The following is a 27212-nucleotide window of genomic DNA, read 5'->3' as shown; positions in this document are numbered from 1 at the left end:
AGAGCTGGGGCATCAGGCTTGGGCAGCGGGCGCTCCTGCCGCTCAGCATCACCCGGGCCCCGGACACTCTACCATAATCTATGTTGTATTTCCGTGAGAAGGCCCTTCAGCATCATCTGCTATAAGCTGGATCTTTTCCAGGATCAAAATAAGCCAACAGTCTGAGAAACTGCAGGTCTCTAACCATCATCAGGGTTAATTTTCCTAACCTTATAGAAAAATATTTTGTTTTCTATACAAGGACAAATTAAAAGGTTTTTAAAAGTCACGTTTAATCCAAAACACAGTAATTACTCTTTAAAGTGTGACCTTAGTTCTGAGATGAACACGGCACGTCTTCCAAGACCCTGCCTTACCTCTCTTGATTCGGCCGTCTCGGGCGAGGCAGCCGTGGGGTGGCACGCTGGTCACGAAGATGGGCAGCTCACCACTCTTACTCCCTCTGCCACCAGCAACCGTCATCCCAAGGGACTCATGTGGCTCCTTCTTTACAGTGATATGCTTCTCCTGGCATGTGACACACTGAGTGAGGTCCTACAAGTAAAGAAGAAATTAGTGACATGCAGCCGAGGTAAAACCAGGCTAAACCAAGTTTCAGTGGTGGTTACAAAGGGACTGTGGACTTGACTCCTATGAGGACCGAAAAGCTGTTTTTGAGACAGTTGTCTGACTGCAGTCCTGACTGTCCTGGAACTCAGAGATCCGGCTGCTTCTGCCTCCTGAGTGCTGGGATTAAAAGCGTGCACCACCACACCTGGCCAATCGACAGGGATATTAATACCATGACCACAGATGCTATCCATGTGCCTGTCAAAGCTCAGAGTCCATCAGTGTTCACACAGCTAATCCTGTCACCGTAGGCAACATGCCCACCTGCTCACCATGGACTTAAGCATGTTTTCATGGTGCCTTTTTAGCTGTAGACCAGTGATCACATTTACACAAGCAAGCCGAGGAGACCGACTTAGGCGTAGCACTGAGCCGTGGAGTAGCCCTTCTTGTTAATCACCTGACAGAGGCAGCCTCCCTGACAAGAGGCTGACTGGGGAGGCCACTCTCAGGCTTCACACCCCAGACACCTGGGGGTTTCCAACAGAATGACAGCCTGCATTTCAGGCTTGAAAAACGAACCAAACATTATACTGTGTTCTGACGGGCATACGAAAAGCCTGTCCTTACATCTTCTCAGGCTTTAACAACGATCCTCAGAGGGTGATGTAAATTGAAGGCGCGGAGCGTCCTCACCTTGTGTGAGCTTGGCCGGCTGTGAGAGGGTGGCTGTGCATGCTGCTGGCTGACGCTGTGTGCTCCTGCTCCTGCTTCACGGGTGCCATTGCTAGGCTGGGACTTCCCCGGTCTGGCAATTGTCAAATTCACTCTCTCCCCACTGGCCTGGAGAAGACATTCATCACTGTCCATCATACAAGATGTTTGTGCCTTAGAGATCTTAGTGGAACTCTTTCTCTTCTCCTCTGCCCTCCCCTTCCCCTCCCCTCCCCTCTCTCCTCTCTTCTCCTCATTGAGGTAGGTTCTCATTAAGGAACACAGGCTAGAGGCTCCTGCCTCAGCCCCCTGGATACTTCAGGATACAATGCCTGGGGACACTGGAACTCCCTATGTACTTCTTAGTCACGGCACCAAAGCCTCATCTGGGCAGTCACTACCTGGTGGCAGAAGAAGGCTAATAATTTCCAAACTCTGACACTGACACACACACACACACACACACACACACACACACACACACACACACACACACACACCTTTAAGAGTTAAATTATTTGGAGGCTCGTAGACCGCTGTCTGTGTTTCAAACATCGAGGTTCACGCATTATCATACTTGAGGTCATGCTGTCCCGCTCTTTAAAGCACATCGGACTTACCCGATGGTTCTTCTCAGTCACCACCACAAACCTCCAACTTTACGGTTTCTCCTACAGAAACTCACAGCCTGCTTTAAGGAACTGTGATGGGAAGTAGAAACTTCACTGTGATTAAAATGACGGATGGTAAGAAATCCCTTTATGGGCTGGAAAGGTGGCTCAGAGGGTAAAGGCATTCATTGCCACACCCGATGATCTACACTCAATCCCCGAGGCCTCCGTAGTGGAAGAAGAGAGCTAGAAAACTGTCCTCTCATCTCTACACACCATGGTGGCACACCCAGACACACCCAGACACACACACACACACACACACACACACACACACACACACACACACACACACACCACTTAGTAAAATATAAAGATGGCTTCACTTCGGGTTCTCCGATTGGAGAGTAAGTGGGAGACAGCTCTATGCATTAATCATTCGCCACTTCAGCAGCGTCTCCAGGGTCCAACAGGTAATGCTGAGGTGACCTGAATCAGAGTCCTGACATTTATAGCCTGACCTGATGGCTCTGAGGACCACACCATTACCGTGGGGAGTGTCAATGGCTACCTGGGATTTTCTTACAATACACACCCACGGCCCTGCTGTAACACCTGAGAGCCCCACATCAGAATCACAACTTCCCTTGAAAAGGACTTCGACAAGCTTACTGGCTGAAGTAAACTCTTGCTCTCTGGAAAGCTGCAAAGCTGTGGAGCCTACACTGTAGGCTCCGCACAAGTCCCAAAGCACACGGGGACACAGGTTTCAGGAAAACAGTCAACAACAACAACAACAACCCCAAACTAACACAGCTCCATCTGGGGGCGTTCTAGGCAGGAGCGTGGAGTTTGCAGACTTTACAGAAACATGGATGGCCCTGGATTCCTAAGTGCCAGTGCAACAGGCAGCCCTGTGACTGACGCACAGGCTCGGGTCAGGCGTTTACCTGAATGATCTGGGCAGCGAGCTCTGGGGTCCCGTGCTTCAGGTCGTGTCCGTTGATGGCCAGGACCCGGTCATTGCTGTTGAGCCTGCCATCCTGCGCTGCCAGCCCCCCTTCCAGAAGGTCAAGAATGAAGACGCCCGGCTCATCGGTCCTGCGGACTAATTTAATGCCCAGCTGCTCCGCCGAGGCGCGCTTGTGAAGCATCACCTGGAAGACCTCGTCCCGAGGGGCGCTGCCGTCCGCGTGGCTGTTCGCTCGGCTGCCGAAGCGCCTCTCCCGCAGCACCGTGAGCTGCAGCGTGCTGCAGGGCTGGGAGAGCACGGCCCGGGCGTAGTTATGGGACACATTGCTGATGTCGTAGTTGTTGACCTGAAACAGCAGACGAACACACAAAACCCCTAGGACCAATGCACGGCAAAGTTTTATTTTCCTAACTTGCAGAAATGTCTAGATGACATCTCCAAAGGAAACCAATACGGAGAAAATGCCAGAGGATCCCTTACCTACAAAGAAAACCACCCTAAAGACTTACAGCATAGAATTTAAAAATGACAAACAGCACAGAGTTGAGGCGTGGTTAGAAACACCAGCTGACATTAGAGGCTTTGGTTCTAGTTACTGACAACCTCGGGAACAGGGAACTCATCTAGCGCCTGCTCCTCTGGCTCTGCCTCTACTTCACAGGACCAGGGTGGGAGGGAGCAGGCCGCGTCCCGCCAGGGCAAGCCTGAACCTCGCACAGCTCTCGAGGCTCGCGGGCTCAACTCCGCTGGATTTCAAAGTTGTGTTCCCTAATGAAACACATTTATGAGAGACAAAATAAATCGTTTTATTTCTTAAAAAGTTGCATATTCTGAGTGACTTTTAAAGTATGTAATTACAACTCCATCCTAATTATCAGCATACACATATAATACATATTTAATATGCTGAGTGTAATTCAACATTCATGTACTCATTACAATGTACAGCCTTGATACAATTACAATGACTGATCTTTGAATATGTAACATCACTTAGGAAAATAGTCCAGCTTCAATTATCCACCTAGGAGGTGAGCATAATTTTCCTACTTATCACAATTAGAGCTCTTTGAATCTATCCGAGATAAAACCAATGTTCGCCCAGCATCACTAATGAGACAGCTCTGGGTTAGGAATGTATGATCACCTGGAATCCTCAAGGCTCCCAAACATTAAACAAGGCCTTCCCCTTCTTACATATCTGACTGAGATCAACAGTCTATCAACAGTTCTATCTTTTTGAATTTGGGCTGCTTTCTTTCTTTTGCTTATTTTCTGGGTTTGATAGTTTTGAACAATACTACCTTGAATTTTTTTGGTTTGGGTCTATGGGTACCTTTTAAAATTCAGTCATCAAACTTGCAGGCATACATCCGAGTTTATATTCTCTCATGTTTTTAACATTTATGCGGGCTTTGACAGATAACTAACATTGGCCCGAGACTAGAACGCCAAAGAATCTTCTAGAAAAACGGGTTGACAGGACTCATGGGTCCATCATCATTTCAGTTGTCCAGCTGAGCGTGGATTATTACCACGTTCACATTTCCATCTTCAGACAGTCACAGAGGACACAATGTCTGGCCGAAGCACAGCTCTGCATTTCAGCAGTTTGCAGGCGCGCAGCCCACTTTCTCTGTAAAGCAGGATGGGGAAGACTCAGCTATGAAAAGCCTCATTCTCCATGAGCGCATGGTCACCAGCGAAAGTCAGAGGAAAGATCTCTTGGTTTTGTAAAAGGAGCACAGACAGTAAACTATCATGCATTTTGACTGTGGTTTTTGTTGTTCACCAACACGACGTAAATCACTGATGTTTCTGATCAAACTGAAAATATTTTATTTTTAATGTTCTAAAAAGCGGTATCACTTTTAATACTATGGACATAATTTATAGAGTGGCATTTTTTTCTTTAAAACTGCTCAAAAGGCTGCACGTGAATCTCTGAAGAGGTGCAGAAAGCCGTGAGAGCCCAGGCTCCCTTTGTAAAGATGGCTTCAGTGAATGTGTGCTGTGTGTGTGTGTCTTCCTATATGGACTTTGTTTAATGTGGGAAAATCTAGCTCTTCCTGTGGACTGCGTGTTTACTAAGAGAAAAAAAGCACAATGTGGTTCACTAGTCTGCAAATGAACCACCTTACTGCTTGGGGATTTTCAAACATGGCACACCATGTTTAAAAAAAAAAAAAGAAAGAAAAAAGACAAAAGTATATACTTAAATCACCGCTGGGAGGGCCAGATGGGGAGAGAGACAAGGAGTCAGATGCCCGGGAGGGTGGACCTGGGGAAAGAGCTGTGAGTCCCTCTAATACAGGGCACGAGCTAGGAACGGAGGCGTGCGTGCGTGCGTGCGTGCGTGCGTGCGTGCAGCAGCAGCGTGTCCTCACAGTGGGGCCAGCCTTGAGCAGCCAGCGCAGCAACACACACCGGCACCCGAGATCCAGCGCACAGAACGACAGGCCAGAAACTGACTTCCAAAACAATTTGAAAGTCAGTCTGTCTGTCTCAGCTATCCAGTGGCCACACATGGTCAAGCGGCTGGACACACCAACCCTGCTGCCCTGCCCTGCAGCCTGGCCCTCCCTGCTTTGTTCTGATCCAGGAGACGGCTAGTCTCAACAGGACGGCACAGCCAAGTGCATTCCTCTGCCGTCCACTAGGGTTGAACTTCGTCGGCACCTCACTATTTGTGGTGGATTCTGTGCGCCAAGCGTGATGGCAAAGCAAGAGAATGGTGGGGAGAATGGCTGAACAGTTCACAGGTGAGGGCAGGCTGAGGAGGGCTGGCTTCCCCGGGACCGAAGGACGCTCTCTGGGGCAGGACAGACTTTTACTTTTAAATGTGTCCCCAGCAGCTGACCTGGAGCGCCGCAGGAAAGGGACCAAACGTTAGCGGCAAGGCCGATGAGGCACCTGGGCCTGGACGGTGACCATGCGAGGCAAGTGCGGGTTACAGCGGCATTCCCCTCAAGTGACCAAGCTGGACTCCCGGGGGGAGCGCGGGAGACAGGCTGCTGCTGGATGGAGAGCGTGGCACCAAGCTGGGAATGAAGTGGTGCAGGCCTAACTAGAGAGGTAGCAGGGCACAGGGAGGAGGGAGGAGGGAGGAGTCCGCAGATCCCAGTGGAGGACCGAAGGAGGTCAAGAAAGACCCTTGTGCTTGGGCTCTGGGAAGGCGGTTTCCCCCTTGTTTGTATTTTTCTCCTAGAAACTATCCTTTTTTCTTCTCTTTTCTTTTCTTTTCTTTTCAACTCACAGTGACTCAAAGGCCCAGGGCAGTTTTCCCACCGACCCCGGTTCTGTGAGACAGGACACCGGCTGTCCCCACCCTTGCAGTGACGCTCTCTAATAAGGAGAGTATCTGGTCCTGTGCTGCTGCTTCCGGACCATTTCTTCCTGGAGGCAGCACTCGGGGAGGACACCACAGGGGAGTGACCGACAACCCGGAGCTGGACACTGGCAGGGCATCGTGGACTAAGAGATAGGAGTTGTACCTAACATTCTGTGCTACAAACTTGTTCACCTCGGGCTGAGGTGAGCTCAGTGGCAGAGTGCTTGCCTAGCGTCACACGGAATCCCCAGGATGATGAGAAAAAAGTGTCATCAGCAGTAGTGCTGTGCGGGTCTGTCTTCCCATTCCGGCCATCAATAAACGCAAGATCAGTCAGACATGCAGGGAGGGGATGGAGGGGAATGGTATGAAATAAAACCAACGGGAAAGAGACACCTAGCCTGGTCAATGGTGTCGCGGGAACGGCCATCAAGAGTGCAGGCCAGGAGTGTCCGTGTCAAACAAACCCAAGTGTCCAGCCACACAGGGGCTGAACATTCAAATCACACACAATCCCCGGCCTGTTCTGTACACACAACGAGCAAAACTGCAATCTCAGCACTTACAGAGAGGCTGAGGCCAGCCTGGGTAACAGAGAGTTTGAGGCTAGCCTGGGCTACATAAAACAGCCTGACTCAAAAAACAAAGCATAACAAAATTCCAATAAAGATAGCTGGGTATGGTGGCGCACACCTTTAACCTCAGCACTCAGGAGGCAGAGACAGGTAAATCTCTATGAGTTTGAGGCCAGCCTGATCTACTTATCAGGTTCTAGGCCAGTCAGAGCTACACAATCTCCAAAAAATAAAATAAAATCAATAAAGCCCCCCAGCAAAACCAACTTTGGTATAACCCGGGTTCTATAACACCACAGTTGTCTAAGCTGTAAAACCAAACGGCACATGCTGACAGAGCGGCAGAGCTGCTGTTACCTGAAGAATCTGGTCTCCGGCAAGGAGCCTTCCATCTCTGGCGATGACGCCATCCCGGTAGACTTCCTGGATGACGATGTTGATCAGTGGCGTCTCGTTGCCGCCCACGATGCTGATCCCTAACTGGATGTATGGGTTGGAGCGGAGGATCTCGATGGTGGTGATCTCCCCCTCTGGTAAACTGAGCGGCTGCTGTACAGCTGCCAAGAAAACAGCAACAGCGCATGCTCAGACTCTCTCCGGCGCAACGTGGGGTCTTGTAGGTGAGCAACGACCAACCAATAAGACACGGTTAAAACTAGCCCAACTCTTCTTCCACCCACGCTCGGTAACCATCGATAAATAATTACTATGCTCGCGGTCACCAGGGAGCACACATTCACAGAAGGAGCTGAGGAAGGCCACCGCTGCCTCGAGCCCTGAGGGGCATGTCAAGAACTATATGAACAGGGAGGGTGACTCCCGGTGTCTAAGAGAAAGGGCGTCTAGGAGTCAAGGGCCCACCGCCCCGGGCTCTGTGCCGAGAGCAGCGCTGTGGAGGAGCGGACTCAGAGGACGCATCTGCTGTCCCAGCGGGGCTCTCTGAGCTGCCATCTTTCAAGGCTCAGCTTCTTAACCTGGTTTTTTTTCTTTCTTTTTTTTTTTTTAAATGTCCTCATGTTACAAACATTTCCTAAATAAACACAGTGTTTAGGAACAGTGACTATCTGAGCTGCTTTTGTGGTTTGGCGGCTGTGGATGCTATTGATGCAAGCGTGCTTCTCATCACACACGAGACTAGCAGACCCCAGTGGGGAAGGATGGGAGGACGTCTTCCTCCAGTTAAGACTCTCTCCTGTTTCTGGACTGCAGCCAGCTCGGGCTGCTGGGGGCAGAGAGGATGGTGTGGCCGCAAAGCCTACTCCAGTGCAGCCGTCTGACCGGGGCGTCAGGCGGGCAGTGGAGGAAAGGGAGGGAGAGCGGCGAGCACAGGAAGGGGGGGCTGCACATACGGTCGGCCGCAGCGCTCTCCTCGAAGGCAGGGTTGTCCAGGCCGGGCTCCTCCGGCCACACAGGGAGAGGCGCAGGTGTCGGGTTCCGCTCGGCAGGCACGGTGCCCAAGCAGTCCGTTTCAGGGGGGGAGGTGCCAGGAGGATCCAGTCCAGTGGATCCGGTTTCACCTTCAATCTGTGTTTGAGTCTGACTAGTTCTCCTTCTCTCTAGATCAACTCTCCGGTAAGAGGCTCCAGGACACCTAGAAATAGCAGCAAGTGGTTTTCAGGTGGTTTGGAAAGGAAAAGTTGGGGGGGCGGGTGTCGAGGGTGTGGGTGGGTTTAATTAACAGTGCACACCTTAACAAACGCATGACAACTGTTGACGCACCAAAAGAGCCCAAAGAACCCACAATCAGCTCCTAACCTTTGTCTACACCAAGGTCTGACCACTCCACCTGACAGGCCAATTCAGGAAAGACATGAAGACAACTTCAGCCAAAACCTAACGCCCAGGTAGACATCAGTCACCCGGAAACATCCCCAGAGTCGCCGCTGTCTGGATAGAGAAGGAGTGTGAAATCTGCATCAAACGGCACTTTTTACAGGCCAGATGTCTTAGCCGGGGTAGCAATCTGCAGGCTTCTTCACGCAGGTGCGCCACGGTGCCTCTCCACACTCGGCGGGCGAGCAGACACAGGAAGCTTTACAACACGCAGCAAGGCCCAAGGAAGGCCCAGGCAATCTGCCTTTTGTTAAACACAGGAAACAAAATGTATTTCCCTATCTGTAAGATCAGACCCTCAAGACAGGCTATGCGAGCCGAGTAAGAACCGCCACCATGCTTTACTGAAGCAAACTGTGGGTAGAGGCTCATTTAAACTCAAAACCAATGAGCTCTTAGACAAAGCTTCTCTCGCTGGCCTTCTGGGAAGGGGCCAGAGCACAAGCACACTCTCTCACCTGAGGCTCTGGCTGGACAAAGTGACAGGTGGCATGCAGTGTAAAGGGCAGAAGACAGTGAGGAGCCAAGCCACCCAGACCACAGGCTGAGGGTCACAGGCTTTCGTCCAATGACAGCATTGAAAAATTCCAAAATTTGCACCATCACAAAGAACAGGGCAGGTGCAGTTAAACTAAAAGCTGTCCCAAGCCATAAAGCAGCACATCTGCCCCCGAAATGACGTCTTTTAGCTTTCAGGCCGTGTCCCTGTGATGGAGGGCACAGCCGAGCCTCCACTCTGCGCTGCTGTGCAGGACTCCAGGGACTGTCATCGAAAACACCCCGCAAATATCTGTGAAAATGAGATCAGGGAACACAAGGCCTTTGTCACAGATGTCGATTAATTAGAGACACATTTGAAAGCTACCTTGACGTGGTAGCAATAAAGTGTTGTGACTGGAAAGATGAGTTCAAATTCGAGTTCCATAAATCCAAGAACTAATGAGTGGGATCACACTGGATTAAAGAGCTTCTCCCTGGAGTGGAGACAGTGTGCGGAGGAGCCTACAAACGGGGGAGAAATCTTTATCAAGAACACATCAGCTAGGAATTTCATATTTAGAATACAAGAGTAACTGCAGAAATGAAACACCAAACTCTTAAATCATCGATGAATAAATGGGCCGATGAAAAGAATAGGTGGTTCCCACAAAACCAACACAAATGGCCGTTTTTACCCAGAAAAAGTGCTGAGCATCCTCACGGCCATGGATAGAAATGGCTCAGATTGCTTCTCATCTGACTAAGAATGGCTTCCTCCAAAAACAAGAGAAGGGTGTGGAGAGACAGGCGCTTTTGGTTTGTGCAGCCACAGTGGGGGTCAAACAAACAAACACCACAAACCACCCAAAGGAACAAGTGAAGAACCAAACCCAGGTACAGCACTCCTCATACACACCCAAACACCTGACATCAGCACAGTGCGGGGCGCCTGCACATCCATGATTATTGCTGCAGCAGTCACAGTAGCTATGAAACAGAACCAGCCTAGACATCCATCAACAATGAATCAAGGAAGTGGGATGTACACATAATGAAACCTTACTCAGCCATAAAAAATTGAGATCATGACATCCACAGAAAAATAGATGGAACTAAGATCATAATGGGAAATAAGCCAGATGCAGAAAGACATTTTCTCTCCCATGTAGAATCCTGTGTATATACAGGTCACGAGAGGGAGGCCAGAGATCTTAAGGGAGGGGAGAGGGGGCATGTAATCCAATCCACCAGCATGACAGCACAACTATTTGGCAGGAGGGGTACAACAAGAGCCAGGTAGGGACCAGGTAGGACAGTCCTGGAGGAACAGGAACAGGAACAAAACATAACAGACCATTGTATTTTGTCCTATTGGGTCTACACATGTATGAAAATGCCATGAGAAAACCTTACTCTGTATGATCACTTAAAACATTTTTTTAAAGCCAGGTATTATGATGGTACACGCCTTTAATCCCCGTGCATAGGAGACAGAGGCAGGAAGATCTCTGAATTCAAGGCCAGCTTTAATTTTCAAAATATATGTCACACACAAGCATCCACATGGTTAACAGCCAGCATTCAATGGCAGTGCATGCCTTTAATCCCAGTACTCAAGAGGTCATTGGTCTGCATGAACAGAGTTAGCTGACCTAAGAGCCCTAGGGTACACAGCACCTATCTTACAGCTATTAAATACAGTAGAAATGAACTGTAAAATGGAAAAGCTAAGCTTGCTAGAGGAAGAAGTAAGCATGCTCACATTCCCGACGGGACAGCAAACCCTTAACAACAGGAAGCCACCCACAGAACAGGAAAAGCCTAAAACGTATCCTCACATAAAAACGGGAAAATGACTTCGTTCCGCCAGCATCGGGGAGGAAGTCTATAGATAGAACCTTTGGGAACACCCATGCTTAAACAGGATGGGCCACGGCTCAGGAGACCACGACAGAGCCACCATGCAGGAGGCAGAGTGGAAGACAGCCAAGCCATCAAGGCAGAACAGAGGGCCCACAAAGTAGTCGGCCAGAGCCAAGGGCTACGACAGGACACACGATAAGACCCTGCGGCCTGGGTGCGGCCCAGAGCAGAGCTTTTGTCTGGCATGGCTGAGGTCCTAGTTCCAATCCAGGGACACAATCTTGCAAGACACAAGGACCAAAGAGCATCAGTCTGAAGGCTGGCAAGGCGGGGAGTCCACAGGAGGGGGACAGCGGCTCCGAAGTGCTTTGCTGACACAAGCCTCTCTTTCCGTCCTAGCTGGTTCTCTACTGCCGGAGAAGAGGGTTTATCTCATCTTAGTCTACAGTCCATCGCCGAGGGAAGGCAGGGACGGAAGCAGAACCTGCCCCGGGCTGGCGCTGCCCACATCAATCCTTAATCAAGAAAACGCCACACAGACTTGCCTACTGTGATGGAGGCTCCCTCTTCCCACCCAAGCTCAGCTTGGATGAGGCTGGTAAAACACTAACCAGCATAACCAACACATCCTACGAAAAAGAAACACTAGGGATTACGGATGTAAGTGAAAAACAAATTTAGGGCAGCGTGATCAAAACCTGGGCGTGTGAGAAAGAGGGGAGGCTGCGAGTGGGTTTTAGGCCCCTTTCCAGTTGTTGGAATGTTCTAGAATCTAGATGGCACACAGTGCCGGGGACACACAAAGGACAGGCGCTGAAGCACACACTTTCAAGAGGTGAATTCCACACGTGAAACGCACAGCATGGCTGTTAGAGGCCCAGGGAGCGAGCAGCTCAGAGCAGGCTCAGACAGAGAAACACTCACATGCTTCACAGCACTGAGCACAAGGGGGCCGTACTCTGCTGGTCCCCGGTGACACCCGCGACGCACACACGACTCCCGTATCCTTACAACTCTCTATTAGTCCACGGGACACTTGAAACTCAGCTAAGCCAACGTCACGAGGCAACTGAACTGCAGAGACCGAGTCCAAACACACTCCGATCAGATTTCAAAGGCCTGCAGCTTTTTCCTCAACAGCAATACTAAGTTTATTTGTGTGGATTTCTTTTTAAGTCCTATAAAAACAAATTGAATTTGTTCTATCAACAAGTACTTCAAAACACCATTATGGAATAGTAGGGCTAAACAGACCTACGGGATCATTAAAAAACAAAAAACCAAGATGGGTGTGGTGGCATGTGCTTGTAATTCCAGCATGCGAGAGGTGAAGGCAGGGGATCAGGAGTCCAAGACCTTCTCTACACACACACACACACACACACACACCCTAAATCATACAACAACAAAAACAAAAAGGAAGCGGGTATGGCGATGCCTTTAGACCCAGCATCGAGGAAGAGGCAGGCAGATCTGAGTTCAAGACCAGAGCCTCCCTGCAAAGAAACAAACCAAGTCAGGGCTAGGATAAGGCAGCTTCAGTGGAGTGTTTGCCTTAAAAGCAGATCTGCGCTAGATCCCAGAACCCACATGAAAACAAAGTGGGTGTGGTAGTGCATGTTCATAATCCCAGTGCTGGGATGACCAAAACAGGCAGCCAAGAGCTACCTGGAGCTCGCTGGGGAGTGAGAGACCCTGCCTAAAAAACGAGCAAACAAAATAAAACAAAAATCAGATGGACAGTGCCTAAGATTACCACGCAAGGCTGTCCTCTGGCTCTACATGCACATATGCACACCCACACACCTAAACAAAGGGACCCCAACCTCCAGGAGCTAGGTGTGGGAGAGGGTCACCCCAGCAGTCAGGGGTGGGAGAGGGTCACCCCAGCAGTCAGGGGTGGGAGAGGGTCACCCCAGCGGAGTCAGGGGTGGGAGAGGGTCACCCCAGCAGAGTCAGGGGTGGGAGAGGGTCACCCCAGTGGAGTGGGAGAGGGTCACCCCAGTGGAGTCAGGGGTGGGAGAGGGTCACCCCAGCACAGTCAGGGGTGGGAGAGGGTCACCCCAGTGGAGTCAGGTGTGGGACAGGGTCACCCCAGCAGTCAGGTGTGGGAGAGGGTCACCCCAGCGGAGTCAGGGGTGGGAGAGGGTCACCCCAACAGAGTCAGGGGTGGGAGAGGGTCACCCCAGCGGAGTCAGGGGTGGGAGAGGGTCACACCAGCAGTCAGGGGTGGGAGAGGGTCACCCCAGCAGTCAGGGGTGGGAGAGGGTCACCCCAGTGGAGTCAGGGGTGGGAGAGGGTCACCCCAGTGGAGTGGGAGAGGGTCACCCCAGCGGAGTCAGGGGTGGGAGAGGGTCACCCCAGTGGAGTCAGGGGTGGGAGAGGGTCACCCCAGTGGAGTCAGGGGTGGGAGAGGGTCACCCCAGTGGAGTCAGGGGTGGGAGAGGATCACCCCAACAGAGTCAGGGGTGGGAGAGGGTCACCCCAGCGGAGTCAGGGGTGGGAGAGGGTCACCCCAGCAGTCAGGGGTGGGAGAGGGTCACCCCAGCGGAGTCAGGGGTGGGAGAGGGTCACCCCAGCAGTCAGGGGTGGGAGAGGGTCACCCCAGCAGTCAGGTGTGGGAGAGGGTCACCCCAGTGGAGTCAGGTGTGGGAGAGGGTCACCCCAGCAGTCAGGTGTGGGAAACGGTCACCCCAGTGGAGTCAGGTGTGGGAGAGGGTCACCCCAGCAGTCAGGTGTGGGAGAGGGTCACCCCAGCAGTCAGGTGTGGGAAACGGTCACCCCAGCGGAGTCAGGGGTGGGAGAGGGTCACCCCAGCAGTCAGGGGTGGGAGAGGGTCACCCCAGTGGAGTCAGGTGTGGGAGAGGGTCACCCCAGTGGAGTCAGGGGTGGGAGAGGGTCACCCCAGCACAGTCAGGGGTGGGAGAGGGTCACCCCAGTGGAGTCAGGGGTGGGAGAGGGTCACCCCAGCACAGTCAGGTGTGGGAGAGGGTCACCCCAGTGGAGTCAGGGGTGGGAGAGGGTCACCCCAGCAGTCAGGGGTGGGAGAGGGTCACCCCAGCAGTCAGGGGTGGGAGAGGGTCACCCCAGTGGAGTCAGGTGTGGGAGAGGGTCACCCCAGTGGAGTCAGGTGTGGGAGAGGGTCACCCCAGTGGAGTCAGGGGTGGGAGAGGGTCACCCCAGTGGAGTCAGGTGTGGGAGAGGGTCACCCCAGTGGAGTCAGGGGTGGGAGAGGGTCACCCCAGCAGTCAGGGGTGAGAGAGGGTCACCCCAGGTATTCAGAAGTCGAGGCAAGAGCATCACTTGAGTCCAGGAGTCTGAAGCTGGTAATCTTGGGAAAACAAACAACAACCCCTCTTTGTATTGTTGGAGATGGAGCACTCAACAATCATGCAGACTCCAGCTGGCACTGGAAGGGGCAACCTAGTGCACGCAGGAAACTAGTATAAGCAGTAAGTAAAACCAATCGGCTAGAAATGCATGTGGTATTGAATTAGATCAGGAGACGCATGGTCTGTGTGCTGGGGATATGTGTTGCTGTGACTGATTGATAAATAAAGCTGCATTGGCCTATGGCAGGGCAAGATGGAGCCAGGCGGGAAAATCCTGATAGTGAGAGGAGAAAGGGGAGGAAGGAGACACCAGCTGCCGCCAGGAGAAGAAGATGTGAAAATACGGGTAAGCCATGGCCACGTGGCAATTAGATTAATAGAAGTGGGTTAAGTTATAAGAGCTAGTTAGCAAGAAGCCCGAGCCATTAGGCCATACAGTTTGTAAATAATATAAGCCTCTGTGTGTTTGCTTGTCCGAGCAGCTGCGGGATGGGCGGGACACAGGAAAACTTTGGACTACAGGCTGAGACACATAGATCTATAGCTAACTGGTAGAGTGTTCCTCTAGCAAATCAGGGCCTGGGTTTAATTCCCAGTACTTATAAACACACGAAATAAAGCTAGGCTTGGTGGCCCATGCCTATAATTCCAGCACCTGGAGACTGGGTCAGGACTGGGGGCTCCCTGCCAGCCTGGGGTACACAGTAGGAACCTGCTTCAAAATACCGGAAGCTCAGTGAGTTGACACATGACAATACATAAACCGTCCAGTGCTCGGAACACCATGAAGAGTCAGAGAAACAAGTGAGGCCCCGCACAGGAAAAGACACACTCCAGGGAAAGTGACCGAAGGAGGCCTCAGCACCGGACAAAAAGGCAATGACTGAAATGCCAAGGACTAAAGGAGACCATGTCTGAGCGACTGAAGGCAAACAGAGACTACATCTCGCTAGCAACCACTGAGGAAGAAACATAGAGCCTACAGAGAAACCCCCCGAGCTGAGGAGCATGGTGAATGAAACGGAAAACTCAGTGAACTCGACAGCAGAGCACAGACAGTGGTCGGCACACTCCAGAGACAGGCAGGCTGCTTGAGATTATTATTTCTTCCTAAGGGACTGAAGCAATGAAAACTGGTTCTGAATCTGGCCATAAACCAGCACACAAGCACACAACTTATTTGCCCCCAAATAAGCATCTGCACGACCCTTCGTTTGGATGTGAGGTGTGGGAGGTGGTAGGAGAGACTAGAAAGGAGATGTGCTCTGCAGATGGTGTTGCTTGGCAACACCTCACAATACGACTGCTGGATCATACATATTTAGTACAACACACAAGAATCCAACATTAGTTCTGAGACCAATAAGAAGCCTACTATGAAGGTGCCCGATTACAGTACTTTGTATGCTAACTTAAGAAGGAAATAAAACACATATGACTGAAAAAGAAGGAGAAGGAGGAGGGAAGGGAGGAAGGGAGGGAGAGGGGGAGTAGGAGTGGGAGAGAGAGAAGGGAAGAAAGAGGCCCAAACTACTATTCATAGTTAGGCCTGACCAAGATGAGCACACTGAAAGGTGGGGCGGGTGGCTGGGCCGCCTGCGGTGACGGAGACACAGGGTGGACAGCCGTGTTACACGCTTCTCCAGGCTCTGGCTGGCCCACTTCCTTGGCCCCTGTGTTAGAGGACATAGCTTGGCTTCAGGCAGCTTCTCAGCATCTCTCTACATCTCTCAAGGTTTAGAAACTTCCTTTCCCCTTCAGTGGGGAAATTCACCCCACAACCTTGCATATGCTGAGCCAGCCTGCTCCTGCTGGGCCTCACCCTCAGCTCTGGGTCAACAAAATGTGACGTTCTCAATCCCCAGACCTCAGTTTCTCGCTTTTCGATTATTCCTAACGAATAAATCGGATCCCTTTAGAACGTTGTTCTCTTGGGACAGAATCCACACGTCCAGTCACGTGCCTATGAAATGCTGACTGCTCCCTACCACAGGGCAGTGACCAGACTCCACGGTAGAGTGTGTGGCACACACAAGGCAGCAAAGCTGGAGCCTAACCACGCATTACTAACTAGCTCTAATCTTCATGCACTGTGGAAGGACCACGTCAGTCTCCTTTAGCTCCGTGATTTTATGTGTCACTCTCCAGGAGACCTGTGATGCACCTGAACCCGCATGGTGTGCAATGCACATGACCAATGCTGGCCAGAGTCAACATGACCACAAGTTGTTTCAACTGGTGTTGGAAACAAACACGTGTATTTCTGCTGCCTTCTGAGTCTGCAGACATGAGTTATTTACTTATCATGTGTGTGAGTGCATGTATCATATGTGGGTGCCCATGAGGAGGTCAGAGGACAACCTGCAGGGGTCAGTTCTCTCCTTCCACCCTGTGGGTTCCAGGGATCAGACTCAGGTCGTCAGGCTGAATGGTAAGTGCCTCTAATCAATGAACATGGCACCAGCTCAGGTTTATATATTTTATTTCAGAGGTCAAGTCTTACTAAAATCAAATTGTAAAACTCACCAACTAGTCATACAAATAAACTACTTAACATTTTAAACAAATGTTTATTAGAACAAAGATCACCCCGAACTATTTATTTTTCTAACTCATACTTCTTATTCAGCCAGGCTTCTCAACACAGAAACAGCCAGCTCGTTTCCACCCCTTCCCTGACAGAAGGACGGCGCTCACTGTCTGTGAGCTGCTGTTCTGTGGTGTAGTGGGCCTTCACCACTCTGTCTGTCTGTTCTGTTCCAAACAAGTGCTCACTGTCTGGACCAGGCTGGCCTGGATCTCAGAGATCTGCCCACCGAAAGCGTGTGCAACCTCAAACGGCTTCAGCACTCTTAGTTAGTTAGACCGACTCCAATGGACCAGCCATGCATGAGGTTGCAGTACGAACCTTCATGTACCAGTTTTCCTGGTATGGACTTTTTTCCTTAGGAAAATAAACTAGACAAAAGAATGTTTGCATTTAGTTTCTTTTTTTAATGCCAAACTCCCTTGTAAAAGGAATCTCATATTATTACCTGTCACCCATTTGAGTTTAAATTGCATGGTATGATGAAGAAAATATTACTAAGTGGTACTTGTACACTGTGGCTTTCACACTCATGCTTGAGATGTATTATTAAATACGGACCAATGCAACTTATTTATTGCATCTTTTACTTGATTGGTTTATGCATTTACTGATGCTTTATTTTTTACTGTTTTTAATTTTTGGAGACAAAGTCTCACCATGTAGCCCAGGGAGAACTCAAACTCTCAATCCCCCTGCCTCAGCATCTCATGTTGGGATTATAGGCACGAGGCACCCTCCTGACCCGAACGTTTGACTCTCTGTTGGAGTCACCGTTTCCACCATTTCCTCAGTTCCTGTGTCTGCTCTGTGCTTACCTGTTTTTAAGGTGTGCCTCTAGGTCACAGCGCTGCATCACATCTTGGCACACAGAAGAAAACGGACACAGAACCAGTAATTTGTCTAGGAGTTTATGGACCAGGATGCTGGATTTCTTACACAGCTTGAAATGAAGTCTCTTGTGGTCCAGGGGACAGAAGTCTTTGTCTTGCAGGAAGTTTCTGAGGCACTTGTGGCAGAACGTGTGTCCGCAGGGCGTGTCGAGCGGCTGCAGCAGGGGCTGAAGGCAGATGTGGCAGACGAGGTCGTCGTCCACTTCGCCCTGGTAGTTGTACAGGTGGTTTTCTTTTGCCCAGTGCTGCTGGCCACACTCAAAGCACAGGGGGTCCAGGGAGGAGGCCGCGGAGGCCTGCTCCACGGGCGCCATCTCATCACTGGCTGTCCCCATTGTGAGTCGGCGGTGCTCGCAGGCTCATGGGTCCAACGTCGGGAGCGCGCGTGTGACTAAAGCCAAGCACAGACAAACAGAAACAGTGCTGATCAGGACAGAGGAAAGGACCGGCAAAACATCAGACGAGTTTTCCGTAAAAACAAGTTTACTGGCAACAAAACAGTAATAAATAATAAAGGAAATTAATTTGACAGCTGAGTGACAATGATTCACTCTGCCGAGGTGTGAACAAGGAGAGACCTTGTGAGCCAAAGCAAAGGCACCGTGTGTCACCCAGAGCAACTTAAGAACAGCCGACTTCCTCCACTGATGGAGCCCTCCCCCCACATCCCACTGTCCACTGGGGATCTCAAGGCTAATTAATCAATTACGCTGCCTTGTTCTACTGAGTGGACCCCTCCTCCCCCACTGTCCACTGGGGATCTCAAGGCTAATTAATCAATTACGCTGCCTTGCTCCCCACCGCCACTGTCCACTGGGAATCTCAAGGCTAATCAATCCCCCAGAGCACCAACAGTGTGGCTTTCTCTTCTCACTTACACCACCTTGGTCTGCTTGAACTGAGTCCTCTACAGCCTCTAATAAAGGCAGTGTTTCTTAAATGCAGTCAAGGATAATTCTGTTTGTCAGTTAAAAATAAATCTTTGTTCCACACTATAGGAAAAATACATTTCAAAACATGTATGATTTGAATAATCATAATAATGCCAAATAAAGGGAAAGTCACATCCCACAGCATATACAAATAACATCTGTGCAAACTCTCTAAACACTTCTTACACCCAAGGAAATAATGCTGCAATTCAATGAAACAGATGAAAGGTTATAAATTAGACCTGTCTTGTTAGTCTACACTTAGTTACACACTTGGTCATGTGTAACAGAGCAGCTAGCTGGGTGTGCATGCCTTCGCTCACACCAGACTCTTTCCACACCCCCATCTGGAGGTGAGGCTCGAATGTAGGTGAGGATGCTATCCTGCGGAAGGTCTTCGCCCTTCCTGCTAAGGCACTGAGGGTTAAGAATGCACCTGCAAAGGCGGCGGCAGCAGCAGCGGCTCCCTGTCTCCCTACTACAGACACTAGCAGAGCCTCCAAAGATGCTGAACAGTGAACGCAGGCAGGAGGGCCAGAGAGGACAGCTACGGAAACCCTTCCTTAAAACTGCACCTGATGAACACCCTAAGGCCTCAAGTCAAGCACCAGATATGACAAGACTGCAGGAGAGAAGGAGAAATTGGCATTTAATTCTGTTCGGCTTGGTGGCTGGGAATATTTCAAAAGGGTAAAACAAAACGAACTAACGAACCAATCCGACACTTCTGAGTTGTGACAGGAAGCATCAGTCAGAAGAGGGATGCCGGTGTGGGAAAAGGGCATCTCAGGAGAGAAGCACACCACAGAAGGCAGGGTGCCCAGAGGGCACACAGCACAGCCAGGCAACAGGAAGTGGGTAAGACATCTCAGCTAAGAACACGCTTGGGCAATCTAAACCTGAGAGCCTTCCCCAAGAACAGAAAGAACGGCACCACATGGGCTCTACAGTGTCTGCGCCAGTGTTTGCTACCTGAAAAGACATTTATTTACTGTGCACAGAAATTCGTGCGCGTGTGCACGTGTGTACAAATCCACAAAAGGGTACATGTAGAGATCAAAGAACAACTTGTGGGAGTCAATTTTCTTTTTTCTTTTTCAAGACAGGGTTTCTCTGTGTAGTTTTGGAGCCTGTCCTGGATCTCGCTCTGTAGATCAGGCTGGCCTCGAACTCACCCGGCGGGAGTCAGTGTTCTTTAACCATGTGGACCCTGGAGACTAAACTCAGGTTTCCAAGCTTGAGGCAGATGCTTTCACCTGCTGAGCCATCCTGCTAGCCCCATAACTGATATTTTATTATGTACAGTATTCATTTTGAAAACAACATAAAGGTGGGCAGAGTGGCACACACTCATAATCCTACCACCTGGGAGACTGAGGCAAGTTCAAAGCCAGCCTGGACTACACGGGAAGGCCATATGTCAAACACACCTACATTAACAAATAAAAACCAACACCAGCATTCTAAGAGATTTAACAAGAACGGCCGTGGGCTGGGAGCAGGATTCAGGCAGGGCAGTTTGACCTGACCTCAGATAAATCATCCTCTGAAAACTAGTAAATAATAGTTGTCTCGACCCTCGCTCCTTCTGTACTGACACCCAACAGCAAAGACTTCCCGTGGTGGCTGTGAGTCTTGTTCTTCATCCTGACGGGGCAGCTCTTCTCTCAGTGTAGGGAGCATGGGACCAAGGAAAGTCTTCCTGACTCAGAACCCCCCAGTCTCTTGGTTCCCAGCTAGTCTGCAGGAACACTCGCACAGCTTTGCTCTTAGATGTGACAGTGCTTATTCTAAGTCTCTCCTCCTCACGAAACTGTATGGTACTGCTAGCCTCCCACACAATGACTAAGAAAACCCTTACGACCATTGTGTTTTAGCTGTTCCCTAAGCCTCTAAATACCTCCAGTTCCTTATTTTCATTTTCTCACAGCATTTTTTCATGAGGAAAATTAACTTAGTAACAACTGCATTGTCTCCACCCACCAAACGGGACTTTGCTGCCACGCTCACTCCAAACTGAACTTGGCACAAGCGGTCGGGAGCACAGAGCGGGCCTGGGGGGCGGGGTCAGGTCCCTGCTGGCCACTGACCAGACTCAGGACCTCACTCACTTCTCTGCCTGCCAGGTGCTGCTGGCAATGGCCGTCTGAAGAGCAGTGAGCACTGTAGGCCCTCCCGAGGCATCAGCTAGGAAGAACAAAGCTGCAGACCCAGCCTGTCGTTTGCTCTAACAACTTATACTAACAATTCACAATTACTAGGAAAAGAAAAGCCAAGTTCTTCCTCACTTCCAAAGGGTGGATGGTGAACCACGAGATTTCAGCAAGAGAAGCACTTCATGCGGTGAGTTCTGAGCAAAGGAAAGCGGCCTGGCCCCTCTTCCCAAATCCTACTGCTTCCAGTCTGCCAGCCTAGCAGGTGCCTGGCCTCCCCTTTGTGAGTGCACTAGGAGCCTTATCACCTTCTCAGGGCTCAGGCCACCTGTCTGCACGTCCCTTAAGGGCCCCTGCGCTGGGAGCCTGGTCCCAGCGTCATGGTGTGGGGAGTGCCTGGTGAATGCGGTCAGATCACTGAGGACACACCCCGGGAAGAGTTGGATACCACCCTCACAAGACCCTGGCTAGTTCCCACAGAAGTGAGTGGGTCCACGGACAAGCCTGTCTGGAAGTTCTCTGGTTTCCACCTCATCATGTCACCGACTTCCTGTCCTTTCTCTACTGTTCTGTAACCGGGGCCACACAGATAGGGCTATTTCTCTTGAACCTTTTCTGCCTTTATAAAGCAGTCAGTTTCAAGGATTTTGTTACAATCACAGAAAGCAGACTTAAGGGTTTTTTTTTTGTCTTACCTGCTAGGTCTACCACAGAGGAAACAGCCCAGTGCAGGCTGAAGAAGGGCTGGAGACAGGGCAATGGTTAAGAGTCTTCCTGCTCGGGCACAGTCCTGGCTCCGTCCCCACCACCCACCCACCCAGTGGCTCTGAGGCCCTCTTCTGGCCTCCGCAGAAACTGCACACACACAGGCAAACATCTGTAGGCCCTGTGACTACCAAGGCCCAGCACCTACGAAAACCCTCTCCTCTCCCCCGCCTGGCAGATCCTTTCTCAGCAGCCCCCTCTGTGAGCCTCCTCTGGGAATCCCGCCAGCTCTTGGTGGACCCTCTCCCCGCCAGCTCTTGGTGGACCCTCTCCCCGCCAGCTCTTGGTGGACCCTCTCCCCGCCAGCTCTTGCAGCCTCCTCACACACCTTCATCTTAACTTCTATATGGTGTGTTCACTTGTGTGTCTCACCTCTTTCTGGAGGGAAAGGCAGTGTCGTTTTTTTTAACTTTTTGGGTAATTTTTACTAAATTGGTGGACGGTTTCAGACATTCTGATTTCTCTCTCCCACCCTTTTTATCTCCCTCCCACTCTGTAATCCCCACCCCTCCCTACCAGTCCCCTTCCCACATCCCTGTTTTCGCCTCATTTTGTGACCCACTGAGTTTACCCAGGGTCATCTGTGTTTAGAACTGTCCACTGGCGCCTGGGTGGCTCACCAGTGACACACAGTTAAAGGCATCAGCTACACCTCCCCGGAATCCCTCAGGAGCCAACAGCTCTGCAGGGAGGGGTGGGCCCGTGAGCCCCCCCCTCCCCCTGCAGTCCAGGGCTGACTGCTGGCAGGCCCCATCCGCTGCAGGCCCACTGCAGGCAGCCACAGCGCCCGGAAATCCTGACTGCACGGAGGTGTGATGCAGAGAGAGCATTTCACAGCCGCCTTCTCCCTGTCTCCTGGCTCTTACAGGCTTTCCCCTTCCCCTTCCGCGATGTCCCCGGAGCCTTTAAGAAGGAAGGAACGTCCTGTTTAGGAATGAGCACTCAACTGTCCCTCTGGGCACCTTGAGCAGACCTGTGTGTGCATTCACTGGCTTTCACTGCCAAGCGAAGCCTCTCGGACTCAAGGTGGGAGTGGCTTGTAAATAAACATTTAGAAGGCAGCCTGGTGCCATATCAGCTTTGCTAAACACCAGCCATTAAGTTCCCATTTCCACTTCTTGGCACATACTGTGCACTAAGAGAAAACTTATGTGAGCCTCAAGTGTGTGACTATAGGGGAGGAAACTGTGGTTCCACAGAGCAATGAACATGCTCGAGCTGACCCTGCAATCCACAAACAAAGAACAAATAATAATGCTGCTCCTGTATGGCAAAGGCTAGGAAAAATGTTCCCCACGAGGCCAACGCTGAGCTCTCCTTACAGTTCACACTGCAGGTCAGCTTTGACAGCTGCCTTTCATGAAGCGGCGATTGTGAAACTGTCTGACCTCAAAATCCCCTTAGCCACTCTGCAAGTTCAGCAGCGTAAGAACACAAAACCAAACATCACAACTGCCACGGGCCGCAGCCCACACCCCTGTGCATCGCCGCAGAGAAGCCCCAACACTCGCTTCCCCAGAAACCTGCCCAGGAATGGTCAAGTGCCTCCACTTGTACCAAGAGCAGACAGGAACGACCCGCAGACCCTCCAACAGCTGGCCAGCTGAGCCAACCGTGACCCATTTGCACCATGCACTACTACTCGGCAATCAAAAGAACGGACACAACCCACTGCATCTCTAGACTAAGAGTGTCAGTGGGGTTGATACTGAAGTTACATTCGGCTGGGCGTTGGTGGCGCACGCCTTTAATCCCAGCACTCGGGAGGCAGAGCCAGGCGGATCTCTGTGAGTTCAAGGCCAGCCTGGTTACAGAGTGAGATCCAGGACAGGCACCAAAACTACACAGAGAAACCCTGTCTCAAGAAACCAAAACGTAAGGTGTTAGGAAAGGGTTTGATCTTAGGAAAGGGGGTGGATGGTGCTTGCAGAGCACTGGCAGCTTCTTTCAGAAGGGCCTGCCTCTTTTCAAAAGAATAAAAACTGAAAAGAGCAAAACATTGGGAGGAGCGCTGCCTGCTACGGGTCAGATCCTAGAATGTCCCTGAAAGGCCCGTGCTGCAGAGCTCAGCCCTCGGCGTGGCGCTGGTGGACGCCGCCGGCCCTTTACAAGGTGCTCTAGTGGCGTCCTGGCCCTTCATCCCCTGCTTCCTCACCACCACGCAAGCAAGCGCTTCGGCTCTGCCCAGAGTGACTCGCAGCCAGAAGTCCAGCTGTGAAAGGTTCAGACTGAAGTAACCACCTCAGGCGTTTGCATGGTGACAGTGAACTGAACGAGCCGCACTGGTGGAGGAGGCCTTCTCTCTCCATCTGAAGACGCTCTGGATCCTCGGCTGCAGACAATTAGTTAGCATGTTATATGGGGGCTCCCGATACTGTCTACCCCTTACCGCCCTCTATCCTACCACATGGTACTAAGAACTGGAAGCTATCAACTTTAAGTTCCGACAATTCCACACTTAGAGTTTTCTCACTTCTGTACACAAAACTTATCTCCTGTCCCTTTCAGCAATCATTTCAAGTATCTGAAAAATCATTTTAGACTTATTCTTAAGTTGCTACTTGTTATTAGATGTATCCCTATTTAATAATCTACAAAATTACTAAACTAAACAAAGATGCTAGACACTCTGAAACTGAAGGCAGCTCTGCCAGCTGGGTAACTAGGTCACTGCATAGCGAGTTTTTTCGCTCATCACATTTATCAAGCGTCCACTGAGTGATACTCTAGAGTCCAGGTACCCTGGAGCCCTGGCTTCCTGTCCTTAAACATCAGCTGTGCTCAGACAGTTCTGGATCATACTCACAAACGCGCTCCACAGCAATTTAAGCAGTTTTTATACTTATCACCACCATTAGTGTGTGTGCACATGCGCACGTGTAAGCATGCAGATGCACTTGTACCACAACAAACGTGTGGCGGTCCGAGGAAGTTTGAGAAGCAGTCTTCCCTTCCACCTTTGGATCTGGGTATTGCACTCAAGGCTTTCACTCAAGAGCTCCTGAACCAGCCATCTTACCCGCCCGCTCCACAGCAATTTAATTCAGAAATGCTTACCGTTTCATTCATTTTTAAAGAACTGTATTTACTTTTTATGTGACTGGTGCCCAGAGGCCAGAAGAGGGCTTTGGATCCCCTTGAGCTGGAGTTACAGGTGGCTGTAAGCTACCATGTTGGTGCTGGGAAGTGGATCTGTCTGTGTCCTCCAGAAAAGTAGCCAGTGCTCTTAACCACTGAAGGATCTCTCCAGCCTCATTTGTGTATCTTTACAAAGATTTATCTGGAGCTGAAGTTCAAACTCAGCTACATACTGAGTTTGAAGTTAGTCTTCTACACACTAGATCTTATCTTTGAAAAACAAAAATAAACACAAAGACTGTCTCTGTGGAAAGAACTCCACTGCAGAGAAGCCTACAGCACATAGCTCCTCCCCAGGGCATGCCTCGCCAGTCTGCTGAACAGTGGCATTCCTAACATCTCAGAGAACGCCACAGACTCACGAGCATCACATGATACACAAGCGACGGGGACGTGAGGGAGTTATGGCATCGGCACCTTGGTTTTATTGCTGTTATCAGCAGAGGAGGGACACAGGCATTTAAATGCTGCTTCAAATACACTCAAAGGTAAGGACTCAGATTTTAACAAATGAAAGCTTTCAAATGCTTTACTCTGAGAAGAAATCCTTTAAAAATTATCTTCAAGTGACTGATAAACTACTTTCAAAGATTTTCTCAATTTCTACTTTCTATAATTTTGGGTCAAAATTACCCAAGGCAAGAAAGGTCATCAAGAAAGCACTGATATGAGTTAGGGTCCTAGTTCAAGATTCAGCTGTCACTCACTAGCGACTGATGCCTGTAAACCTCAGCCTCTCCCAGTGAAGCAGAGACGGCATCCTAGGAGATCACTATGGAGTGCCTCGTCACCATCACAAAGCATCTAGAGATTAAGTTAACACCAAGTTCCTGATGGGGGGAGATGATGGAGTGCTGGGCAACCCTGCTGTCACACCAGACTGGTGACCAGGAGGCTCACATGGGGCTCCCCAGCTCCTTCACACCTTTACCTGCAGAGGAGCCACCAATCTAGAGGCACCGAGTCACTCACAGATTGAGCTCATGACTCGACTGTGCTTTGGGCACACACTGCTTCCTCTCTGTGGGCCCCAGAGGAGGGCACAGCTTTCTTTACCGCTACCCACGGTCGCGTTCACCAGAGGACTGAGCCAAGTCCAGTCTGCGTGGCTTCTCTTTCTTTCTTGTGCTTTTTCTATTGCCCCGAAACACCTGACCTGAAAATTCCTGTTTTCACAAGTAAGAGCCACACACTCCAAGAGAGGCGGGCACACTGCCTGGCACACTAGTGTTTCCACTACAGCAGTGAGATGCGCCAAGACTGCAAACAAAGACCATTTTCTCAGCCGGCCGTAGCAGCACACGCCTTTAATCCCAACACTCGGGAGGTGGAGGCAGGTGGATCTCCGTGAGTTCAAGGCCAATCTGGTCTACAGAATGATTTCCAGCCAAAGCTACATACAGTGAGACCTTGTCTTAAAAAAAAAAAAAAGTAATAGTAATGATAATGATAATAATAATGATGATGATGATAATAATACACAATTTTCTCTCCTGCTTCAGTTAAAGTGCTTGGTAGGAGATACAGCTGCAATGGTCTCAAAACACAATCTCGACACAGGTGATTGCAGCAGAATAAAGAGAAGGGTTTCCATGGCGGAATTTACCAGTCCGCCTCACATTTTCCATAAAAAGTACCAGAGGCACAGAAGAGCAAAGCTGCCCAGCACACACAGGAATCAGCAGGGCGCCACTTCTCTGCAATCAGAGCCTCACACGGAAACCCGTGAGGTGCAACTAAACCCGTCAGGACGGGCTGGGCTCACGGTGGCAATGTCGGTAACAAAGTTACATTCAGACTTCATTACCCTATGGGCAAGGCCTCACGTAAATGCCAGTTTTCAAGGCGAATCAAAGGCACTGAAAATTAAAAGAACAGACTTATGCTATTCAGTTTGTTCCAGTTAAAGCTTACTACAGATGGAGATTATTGGGTCAAAATGGCTTTGGGGCAGACTTCAAAGGCATCACCGTGATTCTCCACAGTAAAGAGCCAAGGGGCTCAGGTCAGGGACCCTGCAAGCCTGGTACTTACTCTGAACGATTCACATGTGCCACCAGAGGGCCTCTGGATGAGGGAAACGGGCGGCTGGAGCCACAGCTCTAAGGCTGGGACAGAAAACCCTCACACAGTTCAGCACCCATGCAGACACCCCACAGACACAACATCCTTTCAAAATACACTTGGCTGATGCTCCGTGATCGGAACAGGACATTCGCTGTCAGACCAGAAACACCAAGAGGATGTATGCACCCCCAATTATATTGATTTCTCAATTTCAGAACCCAATCAAAACCCGAGGGTTTGTGTTCTCATCCACAAATGACTACATCAATGTACTTTCCTGACAGTTCCACTAGGTAACTTGCACAACCAAACATATTCAAAGGCAAAATATTTGTCTCTCCCTCTTCTCCGCCCCCCCCCCCCAACTTCCCCGGGATTTACGAAGAATCCCTGGTCTGTTGTGGTGGTGACCACCA

General features: G+C 50.5%; 1 protein-coding gene and 1 long non-coding RNA gene across 4 annotated transcripts in view; one reads left to right on the top strand and one right to left on the bottom strand.

Moving 5' to 3' along the window:
* The window catches only part of Lnx2 (ligand of numb-protein X 2), a 66581-nt gene that overhangs the window by 12054 nt on the left and 27315 nt on the right, over positions 1-27212 (bottom strand). For all 3 annotated transcript variants that reach the window (XM_006979633.4, XM_015998275.3, XM_042268374.2), the window contains exons 2-7: positions 17667-18132; positions 8103-8344; positions 7111-7310; positions 2825-3193; positions 1246-1392; positions 357-534 (exon numbers count right to left, since the gene is read on the bottom strand). In XM_006979633.4, the coding sequence (XP_006979695.1) occupies positions 357-534; positions 1246-1392; positions 2825-3193; positions 7111-7310; positions 8103-8344; positions 17667-18076 (1546 nt within the window). In that variant the 5' untranslated portion in view covers positions 18077-18132. The remainder of the gene's footprint in view (positions 1-356; positions 535-1245; positions 1393-2824; positions 3194-7110; positions 7311-8102; positions 8345-17666; positions 18133-27212) is intronic.
* On the top strand, positions 8413-16923 carry LOC143270378 (uncharacterized). Its single transcript, XR_013047549.1, has 3 exons — positions 8413-11589; positions 14509-14607; positions 16410-16923. It is a non-coding gene; the product is annotated as an uncharacterized LOC143270378 (long non-coding RNA).

This window comes from Peromyscus maniculatus, chromosome 23 (genome assembly GCF_049852395.1).
Source record: "Peromyscus maniculatus bairdii isolate BWxNUB_F1_BW_parent chromosome 23, HU_Pman_BW_mat_3.1, whole genome shotgun sequence".
In the NCBI taxonomy this organism is placed as follows: domain Eukaryota; kingdom Metazoa; phylum Chordata; class Mammalia; order Rodentia; family Cricetidae; genus Peromyscus; species Peromyscus maniculatus.
Note: the sequence above shows the minus strand (reverse complement) of the source record. Positions and strands in the feature narration are given on the sequence as shown.